General features: G+C 46.9%; 1 protein-coding gene across 1 annotated transcript in view; it reads right to left on the bottom strand.

The window, feature by feature from the left end:
- Window positions 1–1,869: 1,869 nt before the first annotated feature.
- IL12RB2 (interleukin 12 receptor subunit beta 2) overlaps window positions 1,870–23,986 on the bottom strand; it is a 55,617-nt gene continuing 33,500 nt past the window's right edge. The window contains exons 12-19 of the mRNA XM_060233024.1: window positions 22,729–22,948; window positions 19,514–19,705; window positions 16,497–16,598; window positions 16,260–16,415; window positions 7,400–7,516; window positions 4,132–4,231; window positions 2,754–2,841; window positions 1,870–2,337 (exon numbers count right to left, since the gene is read on the bottom strand). Coding sequence (XP_060089007.1) covers window positions 1,870–2,337; window positions 2,754–2,841; window positions 4,132–4,231; window positions 7,400–7,516; window positions 16,260–16,415; window positions 16,497–16,598; window positions 19,514–19,705; window positions 22,729–22,948 — 1,443 coding nt within the window. The remainder of the gene's footprint in view (window positions 2,338–2,753; window positions 2,842–4,131; window positions 4,232–7,399; window positions 7,517–16,259; window positions 16,416–16,496; window positions 16,599–19,513; window positions 19,706–22,728; window positions 22,949–23,986) is intronic.

Below are 23,986 nucleotides of genomic sequence, written 5' to 3'. Positions count from 1 at the left end.
TTTGGCTATTTACTTCATTTGTACTGTCTTTGTACCCAACAGGGACTCAAGAAAGGGCCCCCTGTTATTCATACCTGGGGCCTTCAAAAACCTGGAACAGGTCCTGCTTAAAACAAAACCACTGGGGTTAGCCCCCCAAATTCTAGAATCGATGCCTAGTGACTGTTGCTAGGCAACCACAACAATATTGCTAGTAGAAGGCTAGCTGCCTTGGTTTCTGCTAGTATAAAGCAGCTGGAGGGGTCAGGGTCCTTTCTAGGACTGACTTAGCCTTTAAAGGATGACTTCAGGGTCAGGCCTGGTGGCAACCTGACATCTAGGGTTGCCAGGTCCACCTCCAGAAATATCTGGGGGCGGAGCCAGGAGCAAGGTTGTGACAAGAATGATTGAACTCCAAAGGGAGTTCTGGCAATCACATTTAAAGGGACCACATGCCTTTTAAATACCTTCCCTTCATTGGAAATAATGTAGGATGGGGGCACCTTCTTTTGGGGCTCATAGAATTGGACCCCCAGTCCAATCTTTTTGAAACTTTGGGAGTTTTTTGAGGAGAGGCACCAGATACTATGCTGAAAATTTGGTGCCTCTACCTCATAAAGGCCCCCCTCCCTCAAGCTGGCTGATGGAGTGGGGCTTCAAGAGCCACACAATATGTGTGAAGTGAAAGAGTCACATGTGGCTCCCAAGCTGCAATTTGGCCACCCCTGATCTGCTGTATCAAAACTGGGAGCTATGCAAAACAGAGACAAATAGGTTCTGTAATTTACCCAGATTGCTTTGTGAGATTTTTCCTGTGAAAAAGGGGACAACCTTTGCATAACACAGGGACTAATTTGGGTAGCAAAATGAGTTCAGTGTTAATGGGTAGGGAGTTGCATAAAGCTCCCTGTCCAAGGCTCTTTGGATTTTATTTTCAGGACTCATGAAGAAAGTGGGTACACTGTGAGGTGCCATGGTGCTGCTATTTACCATGTTGAATTTCTATAAAACATTTTGGTACCAAGAATTCTTGGGCTGCAAGAATGAAGTCAGAATTATAGTGACCTTAAACACCTCCTAGAAGCTAGGAGGCAGCTTGAATCTATCTCAGCCTCACTTGATATAATGGCCAAAAGTAAAGCTAATATGTGCAGTTGAAGTTCATTACAAACAGCCAGCTACAAAGTTACCCAGCTGTGGCATATTCTGTGCAACACTTCACTGGAAATTAAGGTACCATGGGCTGAGAACAGACGGGCATTTTGGGACGGCAGAGAGGTGTCCCGAATCAGGACAGCCCCAAAAGAGCTGTCCCAGAGCCTCCCCACGCTCCCCCGCATGCCGCTGGCATCCCATCCGTGAGGTGGCTGGGCGCCGTCGCATGGGAAGGTAACCTGGAAGCTGGATTTGTTTTCCCGGGGGGGGGGGGAGCACTGGTGCACATGAGCATGAGCGCACCAGCGCTCTGATTGGTTTCAGTTAAAAACAAAAACGAAAATGAAACAGCTTGGGGCGGCTTGACAGCTCCAGACTGCCAAGTTGCCTTGCGTGTGCCCTTCCCCGTCCAGACGGCAATCCGGCAATTGATGGCTGGCTCAGATATTTGCTACCACTTTCACAGTGGTAGCTTTTTGAGCCGGGTGGAGGACAGGGTGAGTGCGGGATGGGGACGCCCTGCAGATGTTTGCCGGGATTTTTTGGGCCTACTTCAGAGGCGTTTCTGAGTCAGCCCACGGATTCCTTTTCCTTCCATACCCTTAGAAGCTCGATGATTCACAAATCTTGAGTAGCAAGAAGACACTTCTTTTTTTTAATGCAAGGGCTAAAAAGACTGGGACAAATTTCACAATTGCTAAAGTGATTTTACGATTACCATGGATTCTTGACAGCTTAATCTGTGAAAGAATTACAATCCACTTTTATGGCATCTAGAGTAAGCTTTCCACAAAGAGAAAATGTCTGAGATAGAAAAGTTCTTGAGAAAATATTAAATGAATCGAACTCTGCTTCACTGTCATCTTCAGCTGTGTTTGTGATGGTGGGCAGAATGGTTGAAGGCAAATAGTCTACTGTTGTATCTTCAAGAGGGTTGACAAGGTAGTCGGAAAATACTTGGTCCTGATTTGGTTCTTCAGGTGAAACTTTCTTGTATAAGAAGAGTAACTGGTGCTGATCTAGTGTATCACTCTCAGTTGGCCATGTGTGGCTTTCAATTTTTTCTATTATTTCAGAGAACAGCACATCCTCAAAACCATGAGACTGTCTTTTTATCAAGACTTCTTCTATTTGTAGAGTTTCAGGCTCTTCCAGGTTGTCTGGATTGTTTAGGAACAGGCTGGAATGTGAACTCAGCTCATTCTTAATGAGAGACAGAGAAACACTAGTATAATGACCATGCATGAATAAGTATGTATCTTGCTCAAAATAGACCTATTTTCCTTTGCATAGAAGCCAGTGTTTTATGAACACTCTGCCAAGATCTATATGCTAAAAGAAAGCACTTTTAGTGTTCAACCAACACAACAACTTTTAGCAGGTAACAAGAGGTAATTACAAGAAAACATATTTCATCCTGGAAAACTGCCTTTTGAACAAAATGACTTTTAATTGAAGGAAGACTTGCAAACATGAGCCTGCAATTATCCACACCCTGTTTGCTGCAAATCCCTTTTGATCAGCTTCTTAAGGGAGATATGCATTTTTTAAAATTTAGGAAAACCAGTGAGTCAGCTAAGATAATTGCATTACAGATTCCAAGCAGATTCCAGGCTTACCTCCACAGATGTAAATTTTTTAGCCCATGAAGAATTGGCAGGATCTGGAACAGCTTTATTATACCACCCAGAGAAAAGTGAGAAACCCCTAGCAGAAAGTGGAACAGAACAATACATACTTAAACTTTGCATTGAAATACTCCCCAATAACCTGATAGTGTAAAGTACATTTCTGAAGTTATACATTCAGTAACTACAGGAGGAGAAGGAATCCACAGTTCCACCATGAGGTCTGTTCTTTTGTTTCCACACTTGTTTCAACTAATTTGCCTGTTCCCTATAGCCACACAGCAGTTGCAGGGAACTGCTGGGGGGGGGGGCGGTTGGAATGGTGTGGTAAAGGGGGGGATCCTGCCTCCCCCCCAAAAATAGTTTTCTCATGCAAAAACTGCGTTGGGGGGAGAAGTTATTTCAGCAGTCTTTAGGGTTGCCAGCTCTGGGTTGGGAAATACCTGGAGATTTGGGGGGATAGATCTTGAGGTGGGAGGGAGAGACCTCAACAGGGTATAATGTCATTGTGACTACTCTCCAAAGGAGCAATTTTCTCCAGGGGAACTGATCATGGTTGACTGGAGATAAATTGTAATAATGGGACATCTCCAGGTGCCACCAGGAAGTTGGCAACCCTAGCACTGATCTTGCTGCTTTGTATTACATATACATAGCATGGAGTAGCAAAATCAGCAAAATAACCATCCACTGCAGTTGCTGCATGTGATGCATATGGGCCCTTTCCCCTACAGTGTTGTTCTGTAGCCATTTGAGTTCAGTTTCCTGAACCTGCTGTATGGCTGCAGGGAATATGAGCCAACTAGTGTAAACATGTGAAGAAAAGTAGCATGTTGTTTGACACTAAGCCATGAAGCTCACTGAGTGATTAATTAGGGATGCCAGCCTCCAGGTGGAACCTGGGGATCTCTGGGAATTGCCAATGATCTCTGGACTACTGAGATCAGTTCCCCTGGAAAAAAAGATGTGTTGAGGGTGGAATTTATGGTATTGTACCCCACTGAGGTCCCTGTTCTTCCCAGGCTCCATCCTGAAATCTCCAGGAATTCCCCAACCTGGAGCTGGTAACCCTACACCTCCACTCCCATCCCCCTGCAGGCAGAGCCAGTCAACCTGGCAACCCTCGATTATGGGCCAATAGCATTCTCTTAACCTAGGATGGTTGTGAGGATAAAATGGAATGGAGGAGAAGGCCAAAACCTCATAGATTTACCATTGACTCGAGTAGAAGCAGGTTCTGTACATTTAACCTGAACACCTTTTTTCCTGTGCACATTTCTGAGCTAGTTGTTCTGTGATACACATTGAGACTGTCTCATTATATACTTGACACAATTATGAATTCTAAAGGAAAGGAATGTTCACTTACTGTAGCCTTGCATACATTGCACAGCAGGCCATGATGAAAAGACCTATAATGCAAAGGACCACAACAGGAGCCCAGCTAGGTTCATTGGTAAATGCAAAGCCTGTTTATAGAAAGCAAAATCAATTGTTACATGTATGGCTACTTGTAAGATGCAGCAAGAAAAGCTTAGAAATTCCCACATACAATTAAAAATCAAATGTATTTACTTTTCTGTTTTAAATTCTGTTTTAAGCCTGGTTCTAGCATGCTAATGAAATCTGCTGCTGCTAGGGTGTGTGTGTTTGCTTTCTGGAACAAACCGTTTACAAGTCTTTATAATTCATGTTCATTTCTATATACTGGGTGTACCACCAGTCCTGGGGAAGACCTGTCTCAGTAAAGTCAAGTCATGCAAGCAACCAGTAACCTAGTTTATTTATTTACTTTATTCGATTTTTAGCCTGCCCTTCCCGTAGAACAGGCTCAGGGCGGATTACATTATAAAAACAGTCAACAGTAAAAACAATAAAAGACCAGTTTTAAATATATAAAATTTAAAATTGGACAGACTAAGATGGCAGATTCTGCCTCACAGATGTGACCTATTGTCCAGGTCCAGCAGATTGTAGCGCTGGGTTGGAATGAAGTGGGGAGGCCGATAACAAGTGACGCCCACTGCCTCAGCTGAAAGCCTGGCGAAAGAGCTCTGTTTTACAGGCCCTACAGAATTGAAGCAGATCCTGCAGGGCCCAGACCTCCAGGGGGGCTCATTCCACCAGGCAGGGGCCAGGGCTAAAAAGGCCCTAGCCCTCGTCAAAGCCAGATGGACGTTTCTTGGGCCAGATATCACCAGAAGTTGTTAGTTTGTTGATAGTAAGGATCTAAGGGGCTCATACAGGGAGAGGCGGTCCCGAAGGTATGCTGGCCCCTGGCCGTATAGGGCTTTAAATGTAAGTACCGACACCTTTAACTGGATCCAGTATTCAATGGGTAGCCACTGCAGTTCACGCAGCACAGGATGGATCCGTGCCCGTACAGGCGACGAAGTCAACATCCATGCAGCAGTATTCTGCATCAGCTGGAGTTTCCAGAAGAGGGTCAAGGGCAGCCCCACGCAGAAAGAGTTAAAATAATCTAGCCTGGAAGTGACCATTGCATGGGTTACTGTGGCCAGGTCGTGGGGGCTGAGATACGGGACCAACTGTCTGACCCGCCTCAGATGGAAAAAGGCTGATCTGGCAGTGGTGGTAACCTGGGCCTCCATGGTTAGAGAGGCATCCAGAAATACCCCCAAGCTGTTCACCCTTGATGCAGGCGTCAGTGGAGCCCCATCAAAGTATAGGAGCCTGATCTCTGATCCCAGTCCCTTATAACCTAGGCACAGCACCTACGTCTTCGATGGATTTAGTTTCAGCCAGCTCTGCTGCAGCCAATGCCCTATCCAATTCCTCTGGGGCTGAATCCGGGTGGCCATCCATCAGCAGATAGAGCTGGGTTTATGCAAAACCAATTCCTTTCAACTGCAGGTATGCTTTTCATAATGATGCTTGTTAGGTAGCATTTAGTTTGCCCCCCCCCCCTTCAGGGCCAAAACTATGACAGGTAAAAAGTTCCCTCTAAGCTGTGCTAGGGGGTGCTGGTGCACAAAATTTTAGCTGGCAGTGCAGGGATTTTTGCCTCAGCCCATGAGTGAACTGAGAAGGCATTTCCCTCCTCCATTGGAAATACCTCTATCTCAAAAAACAGCCCCCTCCCCGAGTCCCAGGTACCTCTGGATGGATTCTCCATTATAGCCTATGGGTCTATTGACTATAATGATTCCCATAGGCTATAATGGGGCCAGAAAAAAAAATGATATTTTTGCACACCCCTACTATGCTTTTCAGTATGATTTGTAAGCTGCCTTGAGTGGCAGGGGAAAGTGGAATATAAATATTTGAATAAGTAGTTTGGACAAGTAGTTTAAGCAACTTCCTGTTTGTTAGGTTGGGCAGGGTTCTGACAGTGATTGTTCCGCTTCTGTTATATTTGCCCTGTAATGCTGGTTGTCATATTTCACACACACCCCCCCAAACAAAAACAAAGTAGTCTGCAAGAGTCCTGCCCCCAGTGCTGGTATCTTTTCTAAGGCTCAGTGCAGGGCAACAGTCTGAGGCCAGGGAGATCTGTTCTCCAGAGGCCAGGTCTACCAATATAGTAGAAAGCGGAAGGTAGACCTGTTCTCTGAAGGGTAGGTTACCAATATAGAGAACTGGGGTGGGTAGACCTGTTCTCTGGAAGGTAGATCTACCAATATAGTGGAAAGGGGCAGGTGGACCTGTTCTCCAGAGGTTTAGTTTAAAGGACATTTTCTGTAATGAAATTTGACTTTATTCTCTTTCTGTTATGAACTTATTCTTAAAATATAGTTTTAAAAAATTCATTGTGAGATTTTTACAAGATTATGAAAATAACCTAAAAACCTATTTGACACATTCCTGAGTTTGACACCCCACCCCCCACACTTTCGGGTGGCAGCCACTTTGGGGACATAACTCAGCCCCCCCCCCCCCCCCAATCCAACCTTCACCAAACTTGGTGGGCAGGTAGAGGATAGTTAGCTGGAGACTCACTGCAAGTTTGACTTCTCTAGCCTACAGTGAGGTCATTTTGCCACATCCAGAATTTACGAACCTAACAAAATATAGACTGGTCTATTAAACAAGAGGGTCCATACTGGTCTATGGTCCATGAGAACCCATGGACCATGAACCCATATAAACCTCCAATTTTTTTATCTGTGCCCATCCCTAGTGTGCACACTACCATTTTGGCATTTTAAAAGGTGCATGTGTGTGTGGGGGGGGTGGAGGGAGAGAGACACCAGCAGCTATGCTGTAAATTTGCTGCAAGAGTGCCTTAGCACACTGTGCTGTGGGGGCAGCATTTTAAAATCATTTTGAATTGGCATCATATCTATGGTGGACATGGGAATCATGTCACATCTAGGTTGGCCCTAAGTAAAGACTTGGAAATTTAATAAAATGTGATAATATAAAAGTATTGTGAAATGTATAGGGGAAAATAGTGTGCTATTAAAATGGACTATTTTCCTTTTTTGTGTGACTGAATCTTGAATTTAAATAAGAGTAAGCCTTTGGCTCTTGATGAATAGGTCTTGAGTAAAAAAATAATTTCTTTGCATTCCTCAGCTGAAATATGAAATTTTACCTCTGATGCAAAGACCATGTAAAGTACCCTTTGGTTGAGCTATCACCCAGCAGCTATAGAAAATAAGCATCATAATTACTTTCATTCCCTTTAGGACCCTCTCCAGCCTTGGTGGAAGCTGTCATCCATAAAATATATGCAACACCAGCCTGGACATTTTTAATGGAAAATGGCTGTGGAGCTGCTTTAGGAATGTCTAGAAAGAAAAAGATGCAAGAGTATTATTATTTCTCCTTGAAGAACAATATGATTGCAAACTAAGATGAAATTCATTTGTAAGTACCTTATCTAAATAATTTATTTCCCTCACCATAGAGTTCCCAAGCCCCCAAGCCACTGGCAGGGAATTGAGGGGTGGGGGATATGGTGGCCAGATCCAGGTTGGAAAACTCCTGGGCATTGGGAATGGAGCCCAGGGTGGGCAGGAGGCGCAGTGGGGTACAATGTGACAGAGTCCACCCTCCAAAGCAGCCATTTTCTCCAGAGGAACTGATCTCCGTAGTAGGGTTGCCAAGTAGGGGTGTGCATTCGATTCGGCTGAATTGAAGAAACCTCCGAATCACCCCTGATTTGTAAGTATACAGCGCTGTATACTTCTGAATCCAATTAGAAGCCATTATACGGGAGCCGTATATGGCTCCCCGTATACTTCCAAATCAATATTTGGAGTATATGGAAGTCCATAGAAAAAGCAGGAAAGGAGCTTCTGCAGCCTCAGGGGGAGCTGCTTGCCTCCTTTCTCACCTTTGGAAACCTTTCCCCACCTCTCCCATAGCCTCCCTGGGATCAAGGAGGGAGGGGGAGTGGGAGAGGAGCCCCAGCAGCCAATCCAAAGCATGAATTTGCAAAATGCATTGCAAATGCATGCTTTGCAGGGCTGTTGTGTAGCAGATGGCTGGGCTAATCACCCAGTCATCAGCTACATTGTTGTTCTTTTGCTTATTTGGGTATCCAAGTAAACAGTGTTCTCTGGGCAAGCACAGATCAGTGGTATTTTTTGAAACTGCTCTGTGTAGGGCCAGAGAACCTTTTTAAGGAGTCTGCCTGGCTGGACTCCATTCCATTGCTGCTGTGTTGGTGTTGGTGTGTGAGAGAGATTGTGCTGCGCTGGCCCTTGGCCTCAGCTGCTGCTGCTCTCTCTCAGCCTTGTCTGACCTGCCTGAAGAGAAGATGTCTAAGGTAAGACAATCTTGGGGTTCTTGTTTTTATTTTAGTTAGTAAAAGGACTTTTTAAGACTCAGAGTCCTTTTACTTATCCAGATTTGGGTGGGTGGGTACTGGGTAGTTTATTTGGGGTTAGGATTAGAGGGTTCTGCTGGGGGTGGGAGCTTGGGGTGGGGGTTGCCAATTTGCCTATATCTTACTTTAGTGAGACGATTTTTAAAAGTGCAGTGTCCTTTTACTTTTCCTGATTTGGGTGGCTTGGATTTCTTGGGGTTAGGGTGAAGGGTTTTTGGCGGGAAAGGGTTGGTAAAGTTTCTGTATTGTTAAAAGTCAAGTTTTTTTTACTGTTTTAAAAGGATTCTGTGTTTGATTTGTTGCTGCTGTGTTGTCCTGCTGTTATTCCTTTTCTTTTCTGGTTCTTGTGCGGGGGGGCTGTTTGGCCTAATTTTCATTGTTAAAAATGTCACTTTTTTAACAGTTGAGTTTGTTGGCCTTTTCTCAGTGATTTGGATCTGTTGTTGTTGGTTTTGCATCATGTCCTGTTGTCCCTTTTCCTGCTTCTGGTTTGTTTTTTTTTTTTTGGGGGGGGGGGTGTTGTTGACTGATTCGGCCTGAGGTTTTTTATTGTTGAAAAGGTCACTTTTTTAACAGTTGAGTTTCTTGGCCTTTTCTCAGTGATTTGGATCTGTTGTTGTTGGTTTTGCATCATGTCCTGTTGTCCCTTTTCCTGCTTCTGGTTTGTTTTTTTTTGGGGGGGGGGGTGTTGTTGACTGATTTGGCGTGAGGTTTTTTATTGTTGAAAAGGTCAATTTTTTAACAGTTGAGTTTCTTGACCTTTTCTCAGTGATCTGTTTGGATCTGTTGTTGTTGTTTTTGCATCCTGTTCTGTTGTCCCTTTTCCTGGTTCTGGTTTTTGGGGAGGGGGGTTAAAAGTTAAGTTTCTTTCTGTCACATTTTGGTTTTTTTAAATTACCTCTGGTTGGTGTGGGGGTTGGTGCGGGGGCTGTGTGGGGTGGGTCACTTTCATGTTTTTATAGAGTTATTTTTGGAGTCTGAGAGGGTGCTTTTGGTTTGGCTAGGGCCACTAAGTAGGCTGCCCCACTAAAAAAGGTATTTTTAGGGATTGTGTTTTTTGAAATTAAAAAAAAAAATAATCTAGTTTAGGGCTTTATCTTCTTTCAAAATTCAACTTGGCCAGATAGGGGTGATTTAAAAAGATGTTAGGTTTCTCATAAAAGGCAGCGTGACTACTAGGCCACATCAGGCTCCCTTTTAAAGAGACTAGGGTTGCATTGCATCTTGCTTTCAGCCACTGAAAGCTGGTGCATCCTTAGATTTCCATAGGGAAAACCACAGCTTCTCTCTAGTTATAGGGGACACCTGATTTCTAATTTGCAAGGAAATCTGGTTTGTCCCAGGATCTAGTTAGGAGAAGTTTAACTAGGAGGATATAACAAGGATTGCCTTCATCTCAAGGTAGCCTTTTAAAAACTGTAGCCAGGTAGAGGCAGGATCACCTAGTCTCCTAAAGTTTACCAGACTACTACTAACCCAACCCAAAGAAGGACAGGTTAGGGACGAAACAAACAAACAAGATTTGGTGGAAATGTTTTTAAAAAGAAGTCAGGCCACCTGTTGGTTCAGGGTACAGTGTAGTGAGTTAGGTTTGTAAAAAATCCCACTCTCAGTTCAGGTTGTGTGAGACTGGCCAAGGGTGACATGAGTGACAGGCAGCAGAAGAGTGACCCTGGGGGCAAGGCCAAGGAGACAACTAGAGGGGTAGAGGGGAGGACCCAGGTTTCCCTCCCACCTGTACGTAGGGTCTTCCAGCACTCTGACCTCTGGCTGGAGTGTGATGAAGAAGGCCCACCTTTGGCCCTTCATCGAGGCTGCTGCTGGGGCGCCCCCAGCAGAGGTGCCATTAGATGCTGGCACTGAGAAGGGTCTGCTGCTCGGGCAGTCTCTCCTCCAGCTGATGTCGCTCAGCCTCAGCAGCTGAAGGAGGGGCAGCAAGAGCAGCCCTCCTTGGAGATGAGCTTTGGGGACAGTTTTCTGTCCAAAATGATCACCCCAAGGAGGGTACAGAGTGTCGTGCAGGAGCTGGAGGAGAAGCTGGTTGAGGAAGACCAGCCGCCTTCTTCAGTTCCTTTGGGCACCAGCAGTCCTTCAGGCGATGGCTAGGAGGGGAGGCTGCATGCGGTGGAGGGGGAAGAAATGGAGACACACGAGGTGCCTCCATTTCCGCCCACTTCCCCCCGGCAGCCAGCTTCTCCTGCCACCCCGAGACACAATGTGTCAGCCCCAAGCACCTCACAGGAGGTGGCTCTGGACAGCCAAGCTGCCGGTCAGCTTGGGCATCTGTACACCTCCGAAGTCTGGAAGCATTTCCGACTTACGGAGGATCCACGCTATGCACAGTGCCAGCTGTGTAGGGCCCGGGTCAGTCGTGGGTGGGATCCTGCCTACCTGACTCTGGGGGGGATGCGGAACCACCTGTGGAAGCACCACCAGGTGGTGCTTCTTAAGTGGGAGAAGCAGGCTGATGCTGGGGTGCCCAAGCGGCCAACACCACCCATCCAGGAGGTCCATCCCATCGCAACTACCTCCAGAGCTCTCCAGGAGAGTTCCGTGACAAGGCAGGAATGCCATACCATACCAAACCTTTAATGGCATAATAGATTCAGATAAAAATGCCAGCCATCTCTGCCTGAGATGTTTGGTGCAGGTGGCACCTGTGTGCCAAGAGGGGGAATCAGGTACGGCAGGACGGTGATCGCCTGGAACCTTGCCAGGTCGGTCGCCCATGGGCTTCCATTTTCAGTGGTCGAGAATCCTGGGGTGCTAGGGTTGCTTGAGTACCTGGCTCCCTGGTACAAAATTCCTGCTAGAACCACCATTAACAGGACCATCGTGCCATCTGTTTTCAGGGCGACCAGATCTGTGGTGAAGGAGCATTTGTCCCGTGCTGCTGGGGGGACTGTTCATTTCACCTCAGATATCTGGAGCTCCCAACATGCATTCGAGGGGTATCTCTCCCTGACTTCACATTGGTGGCAACCCAGATCTGTGGTGAAGGTGCATTTCTCCCGTGCTGCCGGGGGGACTGTTCATTTCACCTCAGATATCTGGAGCTCCCAACATGCGTTAGAGGGGTATCTCTCCCTGACTGCACATTTGTGGCAACCCAGTGAGCTGCAGGGTGGGGGTGGCTGTAGCGGCAGGCAGGGTCAGGGCCACCAGGCCGGCTATTGCTGGGCCTTGTTGCACGCCGGAGCAGTCGATGCACTGCGGACACTCTCAGAGCCATCCTCTCACGGCAGTTAGAGGGCTGGATAGGCAGTGGGGACGTCGCAACAGGCTTCATGGTGACTGACAGTGGCTCCAACATCAAGGCGGCTGTCCAGCGTCAGGGCCTAAAACACCTTCCTTGCATGGCCCACCTTCTCCGCCTCATGGTTAAGGATGCATTGGGCCAGACAAAAAGCCAGGATCATTGGTATCTAGTATGCTCCAGAAGTGTCGGCACATTACGGGTCACTTCTCGCACAGCAATACAGACTCGTATCTGCTGTGTGAGAAACAGACACTAACAGGCATGCCAGAGCACCGCCTGATCTGTGACGTCAGCACACGCTGGAACTCTACCTGTGCCATGGTGGAGCAGAGAGCAGCCCTGGATGCCTTTGTCTCTGAGACAAGGGTCTTTTGGGATGAGAACCATCTCACCCAGGAGGATTGGATGGTCATTACTCAGACTGTGGAGGTTCTCGGGCCCTTCAAGACCCACACAGAAATGTTCTCATCTGACATGGCAAGCATCGCACTGGTCATCCCCATGGTCCACATGGCCCGTGAGGACCTGGCCTCGTTTCTAGTGCCAGCTCAAGGCCGTGCAGATGTTCTTCTAGCGGTGCATGCCCTGGCTGTTAGGCTGCAGGAAGGGCTTGAGGCCCGCTTTCAGACTTTCACCCAGGATAAGGTCTACCTGATGGCGACCATGTTAGACCCGCGCCTTAAGGGCACAATCGCCGAGCGGGCCAACAAGCTCAATAGCTGGCGAGACGAGCTCTCCCAGAAGGTTGAGCACTACAGAGTCAGGGCGGGCCCAGTGCCAGTAGCTGAGAAGGAGGGGGGTGGAAGCAGCTCATCTGCAACTTCCACTGCTGTTCATCCCCAACCTCCCCAGGTTGTTTGGGGCAGGGCTGGAGAGCTGGCATCTGTAGACTGTGTGTTCTGTGGCAGGCAAGCTGGCATCTGGGTGAGAGACCCAGAACCAGCATGCTTGTTAAGAACATAAGAGAAGCCATGTTGGATCAGGCCAATGGCCCATCCAGTCCAACACTCTGTGTCACACAGTGGCAAAAAAATTATATATACACACACACTGTGGCTAATAGCCACTGATGGACCTCTGCTCCATATTTTTATCTAAACCCCTCTTGAAGGTGGCTATGCTTGTGGCCGCCACCACCTCCAGTGGCAGTGAATTCCACATGTTAATCACCCTTTGGGTGAAGAAGTACCGGTACTTCCTTTTATCCGTTTTAACCTGTCTGCTCAGCAATTTCATCGAATGCCCACGAGTTCTTGTATTGTGAGAAAGGGAGAAAAGTACTTCTTTCTCTACTTTCTCCATCCCATGCATTATCTTGTAAACCTCTATCATGTCACCCCGCAGTCGACGTTTCTCCAAGCTAAAGAGTCCCAAGCGTTTCAACCTTTCTTCATAGGGAAAGTGTCCCAGCCCTTTAATCATTCTAGTTGCCCTTTTCTAGACTTTCTCCAATGCTATAATATCCTTTTTGAGGTGCGGCGACCAGAACTGCACACAGTACTCCAAATGAGACCGCACCATCGATTTATACAGGGGCATTATGATACTGGCTGATTTGTTTTCAATTCCCTTCCTAATAATTCCCAGCATGGCGTTGGCCTTTTTTATTGTTCTTAACATTCTTAACACTGTCTTGACATTTTCAGTGAGTTATCTACCATGACCCCAAGATCTCTCTCTTGGTCAGTTATCTGCCACGACCCCAAGAGCTCTCTCTTGTTGTGCTTGGCCAGCTCTCCCTGCGTTGTTTGGGGCAGGGCTGGAGAGCTGGCATCTGGGTTTGCTGCAGCCAGGTCTGCAGAGCGACCTTGATCAGATTGTGTTTTGTGTGGCAGTGACATTGGCAACTGGGTTTATACTGGTTCCAGGCCAGCAGGATTCTTCATAGTGTAGATAGATGGATGTAGTGCATTTGGGTCCTATAGAGATTTTCTGGTGTGAAGATAGGTTTGGCTTTGGGTGCCCCAGGAACTGGACCCCCTGGTCCATTTTTTTTTGGCCTTGTGAGTTTTGTGTGGGACAGTGCCCTGAAGCTGCACAGCAGTTTGGGGGGCTCTCCTCAAAACCTCCTGCTCCCCAGAGCCACTTTTCCCATGACAATTACAGTGGGGGAAGTGGCTCCAATTGTTTTTTTCCTCACCATTGGGAACAGTGTTCCTTTTGGGGTGCCCACAGATGGGTGTATTCTTTTTGGGCCAGGGAGATTGCATGCGGGGGAGTCCCCTGAAGCTGCCCTGCAGTTTTGAGGCCTCTCCCTCAACCCCCCCTCTGGCCAGAGCCACTTTCCCCACAGCAATTATAGTGGAGCAAGTGGCTAATTGGGCTTTCCCCAGCATTGGTGGCAATGGGCCTTTTGCGGAGCCCAAAAACAGGGACCCCCCTGGCCCAATCTTTTTGGGACTTGGGGGTTTTGTAGGGGAGACTCCCCTGCAGTTTTGGGGGCTCTCCCTCAACCCCCTGCCCCCCCAGTAGGCTCTAATTATGCCCTATGTTGCCACTGATTTCAGTGGCCCATAGGGTATAATGGTGGGATAGGGGCACCCTCTTTGGGTGCCCCTGGAATGGGACCCCCTGGCCCAATCTTTTTGGGACTTGGTGAGTTTGTAGGGGAGAGTCCCCTGCAGGTCCCCTACAAATTTGGGGGCTCTCCCTCAAACCCCCTGCCCCCCAGTAGATTCTAATTATGCCCTATGTTGCCATTGATTTCAATGGCCCATAGGGTATAATGGTGGGATAGGGGATATCCCTGAAATGGGACACCATGGCCCAATCCTTTTGGGACTTGGGGGGTTTGTTGGGGAGAGTCCCCTGCAGGTCCCCTACAAATTTGGGGGCTCTCCCTCAAACCCCCTCCCCTCCAGGTGGCTTCCAATATACCCTATTTTGCCATTGAGTTCAATGGCCATAGGGTATAATGGGGTTGTATATTCGGAAATAGCCGTACATCTACCATATATATGGCTATTCTGAGTACTGGTATTTGGAAATATAAGGTATTCCGAATATTTTGGCCCCATATATTTCTGAATCTGATTAATTCAAAATATTTTTTTTGCACACCCCTATTGCCAAATCCAATTGAAGAAATATTTGGGGACTTTGGGGGTGGAGCCAGGAGATATTGGGGGTGGAGCCAGGAACAAGGGTGTGGCAAGCATAATTGAACTCCAAGGGAATTCTAGCCATCATATTTAGAGGGACAGCACACCTTTTAAAATGCCTTCCTTCCATAGGAAATAATGAAGGATAGGGGCACCTTCTTTTGGGGCTCACAGAATTGGACCCCCTGGTCCAATCATTTTGAAACTTGGGGGGTATTTTGGGGAAAGGCTCTAGATGCTATTCTGAAAGTTTGGTGCCTCTACCACAAAAAACAGCCCCCCCAGAGCCCCCGATACCTCCAGATCAATTCCCCATTATATCATATGAGAATCCATCTCCACATAGGGAATAATGAAGTGCCCAGCAGACATTTCCCTACACACCCCCTCCCTGCCCGGTTTCTGGTGACTCTGAAGCGAGGGATTGGCCTTTCTACTCACGAGTTGCTGCCAACTTCTTCAAAGTAACACAGACACACCATCCCAAGAGGAAGCCTTTCAATCCGAGACTGAAGCCTCTGGAGGTGGACAGTCACATGGTGGCTGTGGGGGCAGGGCTTCCCCCTGCCGGCCAGCTGACTCAGGGTGGGAAGGAGCCTGGGAAAGTGTGAGAACCCCCACTGGGATCTGGGGATTGCCAAGCCTACTCTATAGTCTGGAGAGGAGCTATAATTCTGTTGGATCCCCAGGTCCAGAGCCAGCCCTGCCACTAGACAAACTAGGCAATTGCCTAGGGCGCTGGCCTTCTGGGGGTACCAAATTGGGTATCCCCCATGTGACATTATCAGTGTGGGGGGGGCGGGGGCAGAAGTTAGCCTTGCCTAGGATGCCAGACAGTCTAAGGCTGGCCCGCCTAGGTCTCACCAGAAGGTTGGCATGCCTAGGGGTGGACTGGAAAAACAGAAAGACAAGGACAGCATGAAGAGTAAATAAGCAAAGGGTGAAATTGGAGTCAAAGTAGAGGGCGAGAAGAAGGCAAAGCAGAGAAAAGGGAGAGAGATAGAGGCCAAGTGGAAGGAAGGAAGGAAATTCCCTCCCTGAGTCCTAATGAGTCCTCTACCACAGCCATTGGCCATGCTGGTTGGGGCTGATGGGAGTTGCAGGCAAAAAACATCTGGAGAGCTACTGTTGGCCACCCCTGCTCTACCAGTTATGTCTAGTTTGTTCCTTTGCTATGCCTTGATTTTTAAAGCTTCCACTCAAGCACATTAGTTCAATTGTTTCCTATGAATTCCACAAAACAAATTTACTTTTCTCTGTTTAAAAACTGAATTTTCATTTTTTTTTTTTTTTAGTTTCCTGTGCACTATAAAATGTCCTAATTTTGAACAGGAACTTACCATAGACTTCAGCATCCACATTGGGTGATTTCTGCTGCATATATATCTTGTAGCTAACAATACAGCCCACTTGCAGCTCTTCTGGAATTTCTGTCCAGAAGACAAATATGCTCCCATTTCTTACTGTTGTATTAATATGTGGTCCAATTAATGGAACTGCAAAATATAGAATCTTCTTGAGAAAAAAGAACAAGTCTGTTATGCTGAATCACAGAATGAAGCATCCATTGCCCTTACCTTTTGATGATGCATCTCCCGTAGTGCAAATTGCTTTTCCTGCTCTGTTCCCATAAAGTGCAAACACATGGATGTGATAGCACACATAAGGCTTTAGGGGCTCTAGAAATTAGAGAATGATGTGTGAGCCAGAACTGACATATACTAAATTAGGCTCATTAAGAGGAGTTTCCCTCCATTTAAAAAAAACCTTGTAAACATTTTATAAACAAACTGTTTGCAACATTTTGTGCACACTGTGGAACATATGAAATAAATAACCCCTTATGTTTTGACTTTAACTAGATACAGATTCTGTTAATGGTGTCAGCTTCCTCCAGCACAAGGAGTCTTGCACAGAGAAAAGCGCCCCCTTTTGGAAGAACTGTGAGTTTTGATCTGATGTTTCCAGGCATTTCTGCCTAATCATAAGGACTAGAAATATGCTTTTAAATGTAGTGTAAGAAGAACCCTAAGGTCCATGTTGCTCAATTTCATATTGACCTGCTGCAGCAAAGGTATCCCAGACATCTAAATCTTCCTGTCAGCCACTGATCTGAGGGTTACATATTATTTCTGGTGCATCTTTTCTTATACAAAGGTCTGACCTTCAAAATTCTCATTATTGAAGAAGTAGTTCAGTGGGAAAGCCACCACAAGTTGACCAAGTTGACAGAATCAGAATCATAGAGTTGGAAGGGACCTCCAGGGTCATCTAGTCCCAAATCCCTGCACAATGCTGGAAATTCACAAATACCTCTCCCCCACACCCCCGGTAAACCCTGTTCCATGCCCAGAAGCAGGGCCAGCACACCTGCTATATGACCTTGGGCAGTCACCTAGGGCACGGCCCTGGGGGGGCATTGAATTGGGCGCCCCCTGGGAGGGAGAGGGCTGCTCCCTCCCTTCCAGGCCGCTGAAATTGTGCAGAAGGGTGCCCAGGAGCAGCCGCTGCCCTTTCTGCACTTGGGAAAGGTCTCGCCAATGAGGCTGGCGCCCATTCCTGGACACACTTCCAATCATAGGTAGTGCTGGCAGAAGCAACCGGGCCAGTCTCCCCCTCCATGTAAAGAGCCTGCCGACCAGGTGGTCTGCACGGTCTTTAAACCACAAGGGAAGGGCAGTGGCTGCTCCTGCCACTCTTCCCATGCAATAAGAATTGCCGGCAAGGACAGCCTTCAAGCACCACCACCATGGCTTGAAGGCCAACCCCACCCATGCCAGCAATGCAAATCACACGGGGAGAGCAGCAGGAGCAGCTACTGCCCTTCCCCTGCAATTTAAAGACCCTGCTGACCAGTTTTTTTTGGAGGGGGCTCTTTAAATGGAGGGAGATGCTGGCCTGGCTGCTTCTGCCAGTGCTATCCATGATCAGGAGAGTGCCAGGAGCAGGCGCTGGCCTCCTAGGCAATTTAAAGGCTCTATTGATCAGGTGATTGGTGTGACTTTTCCCAGGTGCAGGAAGGGCAGTGGCTGCTCCTGGATGCCCTCCCATGTGATTTAAATTGCCCAAGAGGGAGGGGGCAGCCCCCACCCTCCCAGCCTAGGACACCTGCAAGCCTGGCACTAGCCCTGCCCAGAAGATGGCCACCCTCCAGGATCCCTAGCCAAACTAGCCTGGAGAAAAATTGCTTTCTGACCCCAAAGTGGCCATCAGCATTTCCCTGAGTGTGTAAGAAAGGGCCATAAGAGACCATTGTGAGAGTCAGATTTAGATGAGTTGAAGATCAGTCTATAAAAATTCAGGCACACAGGGATCCAGTTGAGAATGGAGCTGAATTGAGTATAAGAGAGGGGATTTAATCCTGACTCCTTATATGGTTTTGTCTGTCAAATCCTCCACTCCTCCCTGTTCCTATTCACCTTGGAAAGAGAAAAGGCAGGCAAGAGATGGGTTGTCTCATTTTTCCTTCCAGTGGAAATACTAGCCTTTAAGAATGCTGAGAAGATCCTATCAGTGATCTCCCATCTGCATACCTGTTTTAGCCCTGTACTGTCCAGCATGTGTCATAAGTGTGGTCACGCCTGCACAAAACAAAACTTCAAACATTGGCTTGGATCCACCAGTAAATTTTGCTCATTGAAGGGATTGTTATCACTGTAGTGTGGCGTAGCCTCAACTCTCCCACTGCAGACCAAAATGCCCCTCGAACTGCTGCTCCTGGGAGAATGGAAGACCCCCAGAAATAGGTCTGTGGCAGGAGGGATATAACTGGTGAAAATTGCTCCCCTTCATTTGCAGAAATCCTCTGCAAGATCCCAGCCAGGCCATTCGTGATTTGGGGTATCAGCATATGTGGAAGCCTGTACATACAACACCATTCACTACACCAGAAGGCAACTATTTATGGTGGATTCACCACCATGCTATACGGGGTTTTGTGAATGAATGCTTAGATACTGCAAATTTTGAACATTTCCAGGGTGAGGGTGGGGGCTTTTAGCAAGACAGCCTCACATTTGAGAGTAATAAGGTGATGATATGTTTTGCTGTATCCACAAATGTCTTTTGTGCAGTGAGCTCAAGTCATTGGAACTGCTGGAGAATGGTTTTCACCAACTGTGAGAAGCTGAGGCTGAGATAATCTTGCCCCATTGGGTCAAGCTAGGGCTTCCTGTGCTGAAAATTTTAAAAAAAGGTAGTCCTCTGTGCAAGCACCAGTCATTTCCAACTCTGGGGTGACGTCGCATCACGATGTTCTCATGGCAGACTTTTTTATGGGTTGATTTGCGATTGCCTTCCCCAGTCATCTACACTTTCCCCCCAGCAAGCTGGGTACTCATTTTACCGACTTCGGAAGGATGGAAGGCTGAGTCAACCTTGAGCCGGCTACCTGAACCCAGCTTCTACCGGGATCAAACTCAGGTCATGAGCAGAGCTTTGGACTGCAGCACTGCAGCTTTACCACTCTGCACCATGGGGCTGCTATGTGCTGAAGACACCATGGTGCAAAAACATGCACTAGCTCATCCACAAAGCCAGATTTTTGCCTAGTAAAGGTCCTAATAGCTTCTGTTCTCCCATCTTAGGCACTTACCTGTTATTATTGTATAGCTGGTTACAGGAATCTTGAGCCAGTTTGAGTGGGTCTCCCAGGCTTGATGAGGCTCTGCCCATTCCACAACATATCCATTAATGAAAGAGGAAGGCACAGGAGGTGCTGTCCATGCAAGAAAGATGCTGCCATTCCCCATTGATGCAGCTGTGAGATTGGAAGGAGACAGCAGATCTTCAAAGGGGAAAAAAACTCCATGAGACTCATGAATGCATGGGTGGTAAGATAATTTATGGTAACTGCTTTAGTCTGAGTCATACACTTTATTAGTAAATTTGATATGACTGTAAATTTCATTGTGTTGTTTACACAGTTTTAACAATAAAATGCATTTGATGCATTTTGTATGTTCTGCAAGCCACCCTAATTGTAGGAAGCAAGGAAAGACCAGGAAGACATAAGATTCATAACCATTCTCAATTGAACAGTTTCTTTGGCTCTAGCAATGACACAGGATCCAGGTGACTTGGACCCAGTTGATGGTGGTATGTACAGAAGGAGATGACAAGCAAGCTTTTGGCTACCACTGCTGCTGGCTGGGTCTTAGCCAAGTGACCCCTGCACTGCCAGCATTGCTGGGGTTCAGCTTGGCTTGCTTCTGGCTGCCAGTGGCCCATCAGGAAGTTTTGCAGGAAGTCAGAAAACCCTTAAATACATTCAAATGACTGAACACAGGGGTGCAGCTCTGGTTAATACTGGAGGTTTTCAGTTTATGAAAATGAGAGTGGTCACTGAATGGGACACTAAAGCAAGATGTGTAGAAAGTTTTGCAACTGCCTACTGAGATCTGGCAATGAAAAAAATTACTGTAAATCATCAGAGTTAAAAGTGATGTTGTTATAATGATTAATTTACTTTATAAAGTTCCCCAAATACCTCAGCAAAGTTAAAAAAAATCCTCAGCAAATGATGCCAAAACCTGCCATATTAGATGCTTTCCTATTTTGTCCTATCTACAGTAAAGAATGGGAGAGGTTAAATCAAACTTGTATCAACTGTGACTGAGCAAGGGCATACTACTGGCATGTTCTCTGAATGAGACAATGTTGACCTGCACAGCTGAGACATGTAAAAAATCTGGTAGCCTTAAGCATGTTTGTTCTAGTTCTGTCCTATGTAAATGAACCATCAGTAGTATATCTTTTCTATGGATTATGGATGCCAGCCTCCAGTTGGGACCTGGGGATCCCTCAGAATTACAGCTCATCTCCAGGCTACAGAGATCAGTTTTCCTGGAGACAATGAATACTTAGGATGGTGGACTTTATGGCATCATACCCCACAGAGGTCCCTGTCCTCCTTAATAACAATAATAAATTTTTATTTATACCCCGCCCTCCCCGCCAAGGCAGGCTCAGGGTGGCTTACAAGACATAGTACATATGCCATGATATAACAATAAAATCAGAATATAACAATTAAAATACAATTCATAAATTTAAGTTAATTTAAATTAAATAATTATCTAAAAACCAGTATAATTTAATGATGCTACAGTCTCAGTATATATAAAACGGCTTAATATTATTGCCATGGTTCCACCTTAAAAAGCAAGTTGAAAGAGGGCAGTTTTACAAGCCCTACGGAACTGATTAAGATCCCGTAGGGCCCGCACCTCCTCTGGCAGCTGGTTCCACCATTGGGGTGCCATTATCAAGAAGGCCTGCTCCCTTGTTTTTAGCTTGGCCTCCTTTGGCCCAGGGGTTTTCAGAAGGTTTTGTGAACTAGATCTTAGTGCTCTCTGGGGAACATATGGAGAGAGACGGTCCCTAAGGTAGGCAGGTCCTCGGCCATATAGGGCTTTAAAGGTAATAACCAGCACCTTGTAGCGAACTCGGTAAACAATTGGCAGCCAGTGCAGCTTCCACAGCCTAGACCACACATGTTCCCACCAAGGTAGTCCCACTAACAGTCTGGCTGCTGCATTCTGCACTAGCTGCAGTTTCCAAGTTCGGTACAGGGGCAGCCGCATGTAGAGGGCATTGCAGTAGTCTAATCTCGAGGTGACTGTTGCATTAGGGTTGCCAAATCCAATTAAAGAAAAATCTGGGGACTTTGGGGGCAGAGCCAGGAGACATTGGGGTGGAGCCAGGAACAAGGGTGTGACAAGCATAATTGAACTCCAAGGGAGTTCTGGCCATCATATTTAAAGGGACAGCACACCTTTTTAAATGCCTTTCTTCCATAGGAAATAATTAAGGATAGGGGCACCATCTTTTGGGGCTCATAGAATTGGACCCTCTGGTCCAATAGTTTTGAAACTTAGGGGGTATTTTGGGGAGAGGCACTAGATGCTATACTAAAAATTTGGTGCCTCTACCTCAAAGAATAGCCCCCCCAGAGCCCCCAATACCCACGGATCAATTCCCTATTATTCCCTATGGGAATCATTCTCCATAGGGAATAATAGAGTGCCCAGTAGACATTTCCCTCCCCCCCACGCTTTCTAAAGGGGGGGAGGGCCTCCAAACCAGGGAATCCCCTGCCCCCTCCCTCTCTCACACACACAAATACTTACTAGATCTTCTTCCTGCAGAACTTTACTTGCTGTGAAAATGAAAGCAAAAGAAAGGGAGGGGCCGTTCTCCATGGAAACTATTACTGACCCTTTCCAATGAAGCTCTTCCTGTTTCCTGCGCAGCCTTAAAGGCACACATTTTACAAACGGATCAGTTTGCAGGTTTCTAAACCTGCAGGAGCTCTACAACTACATGATGCCTACACGCATGTTCCCCCCCCCCCCGCTTCTGGATTTTTGGAGAGCGGAGGAAAAGGCTGCAAATTTGGCGGTCCCCCACCAGGGCGGGGGGGTTGGGAAGCCTACGTTGCATGGATCAGTGTTGCCAGGTTGCTGCGCTACAGGAAGGGGGCTGCCTCGCCCGCCTGAGATGAAAAAAGGCGGATTTAGCAGTGGCTGCTATCTGGGCCTCCATTGTTAGGGAAGGCTCCAGTAGCACTCCCAGGCTCCTGACTCTGCGTACTGGTACCAGTGACGCACTGTCAAAAGCTGGTAGGGAGATCCCCTCCCCCAGCCCGCCGCAGCCTAAGCAAAGGACCTCTATCTTTGCTGGATTCAATTCCTTGGCTTCATCCCCAAATTTCCAGGAGTTTCCTAACCTGTATCTGGCCACCTTACCACCCCATCCCCTACCAGTGGCCAGGGGGGACCTGGCAACTTTATTATAGAGACATCTTACCTGAAATTTCTAGGTCAGTAGTGATGTAGATGGGTGGGGAGATCCCTCTTGAGTTGTAGTAATAAACTGTGATTTTGTAGTCTGATATAGGCATGACTTGTGAGAAAACGCTCTTTGTTGCACAATGTGCTTCTGTTACTTGGTGAGGCTTCTGGTTCAGGGCCCGAAAGGTCACTCTGCAAGGATGGCTTTTCCCTCTTGTTTCTGATGGGTTCATATTCTATAAAGAAACCACTTGTTTTTCCCCTGTGTGTTGTTCTGCTGCCCACCCAAACAAAGAGGCTTTGTCAGCAATGTAAAGCCAACTTTTAGTTGACTGCTCATCTAGCTAAGCTACTGAGAGAAACTGCCTGTCATTGTATTTTACAAAGCTCTTCTGTTTTACTTTATAGTGTGCAGATTTCTCATCCACTTATTCTCCCCATCTAGCAATATAGGACAAAGTTGTGAGGCTGGGACCTGCCTGGTTAACATTGTCTACTGACTGGGAAACACAATATTCTTTCTAGCCTCATATCCACCCACTTTCAAAATGCAAAGTTCTTTTAATTGTCTTCACCACAACTCTGCCATGTTACTCTTACCGATTTTGCACTTACCCTTACCCCACTCTCACATCCATCTTCTCAGTGTGGTGTCCTCCCGATTTCCCACTATTTGCGCTGGGGCTGCAGCAAACATCGTGGTTTTCGCGCAGCAAACAGAAACTGCTAAAAACCAGCTTCCATTTGCTGCACAAAAACCATGATGTTTGCTGCAGCCCCGACAGAAATAGTGAGAAATTGAGAGGACGCCGTGCTGAGAAGATGGAGGTGAGAGCGGCGTAAGGTGAGTGCAAAATCTGCCGGAGTGTGATGTGACAGGTAGGGGAGCAGAAGCTGTGACAGAATGGATGTGGATGCAGCACTGGTTGGAATGGTCTTAGAGAAAAAAAATTCGCATGAATTTTGCCACAAATTCCAGATGAGTAGCCATATGAGAGTTAGTCTGCAACAGTCTGGAGTCCAGTAACACCTTAAAGACTACCTGCTAAAATTTAGCAAGAAATTGAGGTGAATGTGGCTATGTGTGTGGATAGGGTGGAGTCTTGGCCTTCATGACTGAGGGAGAAGTGGCCCTATTGTCCTATCAAAGTAGGAATCTACATTAGTGAGAAGCTATAAAGTTATAGAGTTTGGAAAAAATTCACAATGCCAGGTTTGTGGAGAATATTTTCACTTAGTTATAATTCCAGAGGAGTAGCTCAGGCTCAGTCCTG

The sequence above is a fragment of the Heteronotia binoei genome, chromosome 2 (assembly GCF_032191835.1).
Source record: "Heteronotia binoei isolate CCM8104 ecotype False Entrance Well chromosome 2, APGP_CSIRO_Hbin_v1, whole genome shotgun sequence".
NCBI classification, from domain to species: domain Eukaryota; kingdom Metazoa; phylum Chordata; class Lepidosauria; order Squamata; family Gekkonidae; genus Heteronotia; species Heteronotia binoei.
The sequence above is the reverse complement of the archived record's forward strand: the minus strand, read 5'-3'. Positions and strand labels throughout refer to the sequence as shown.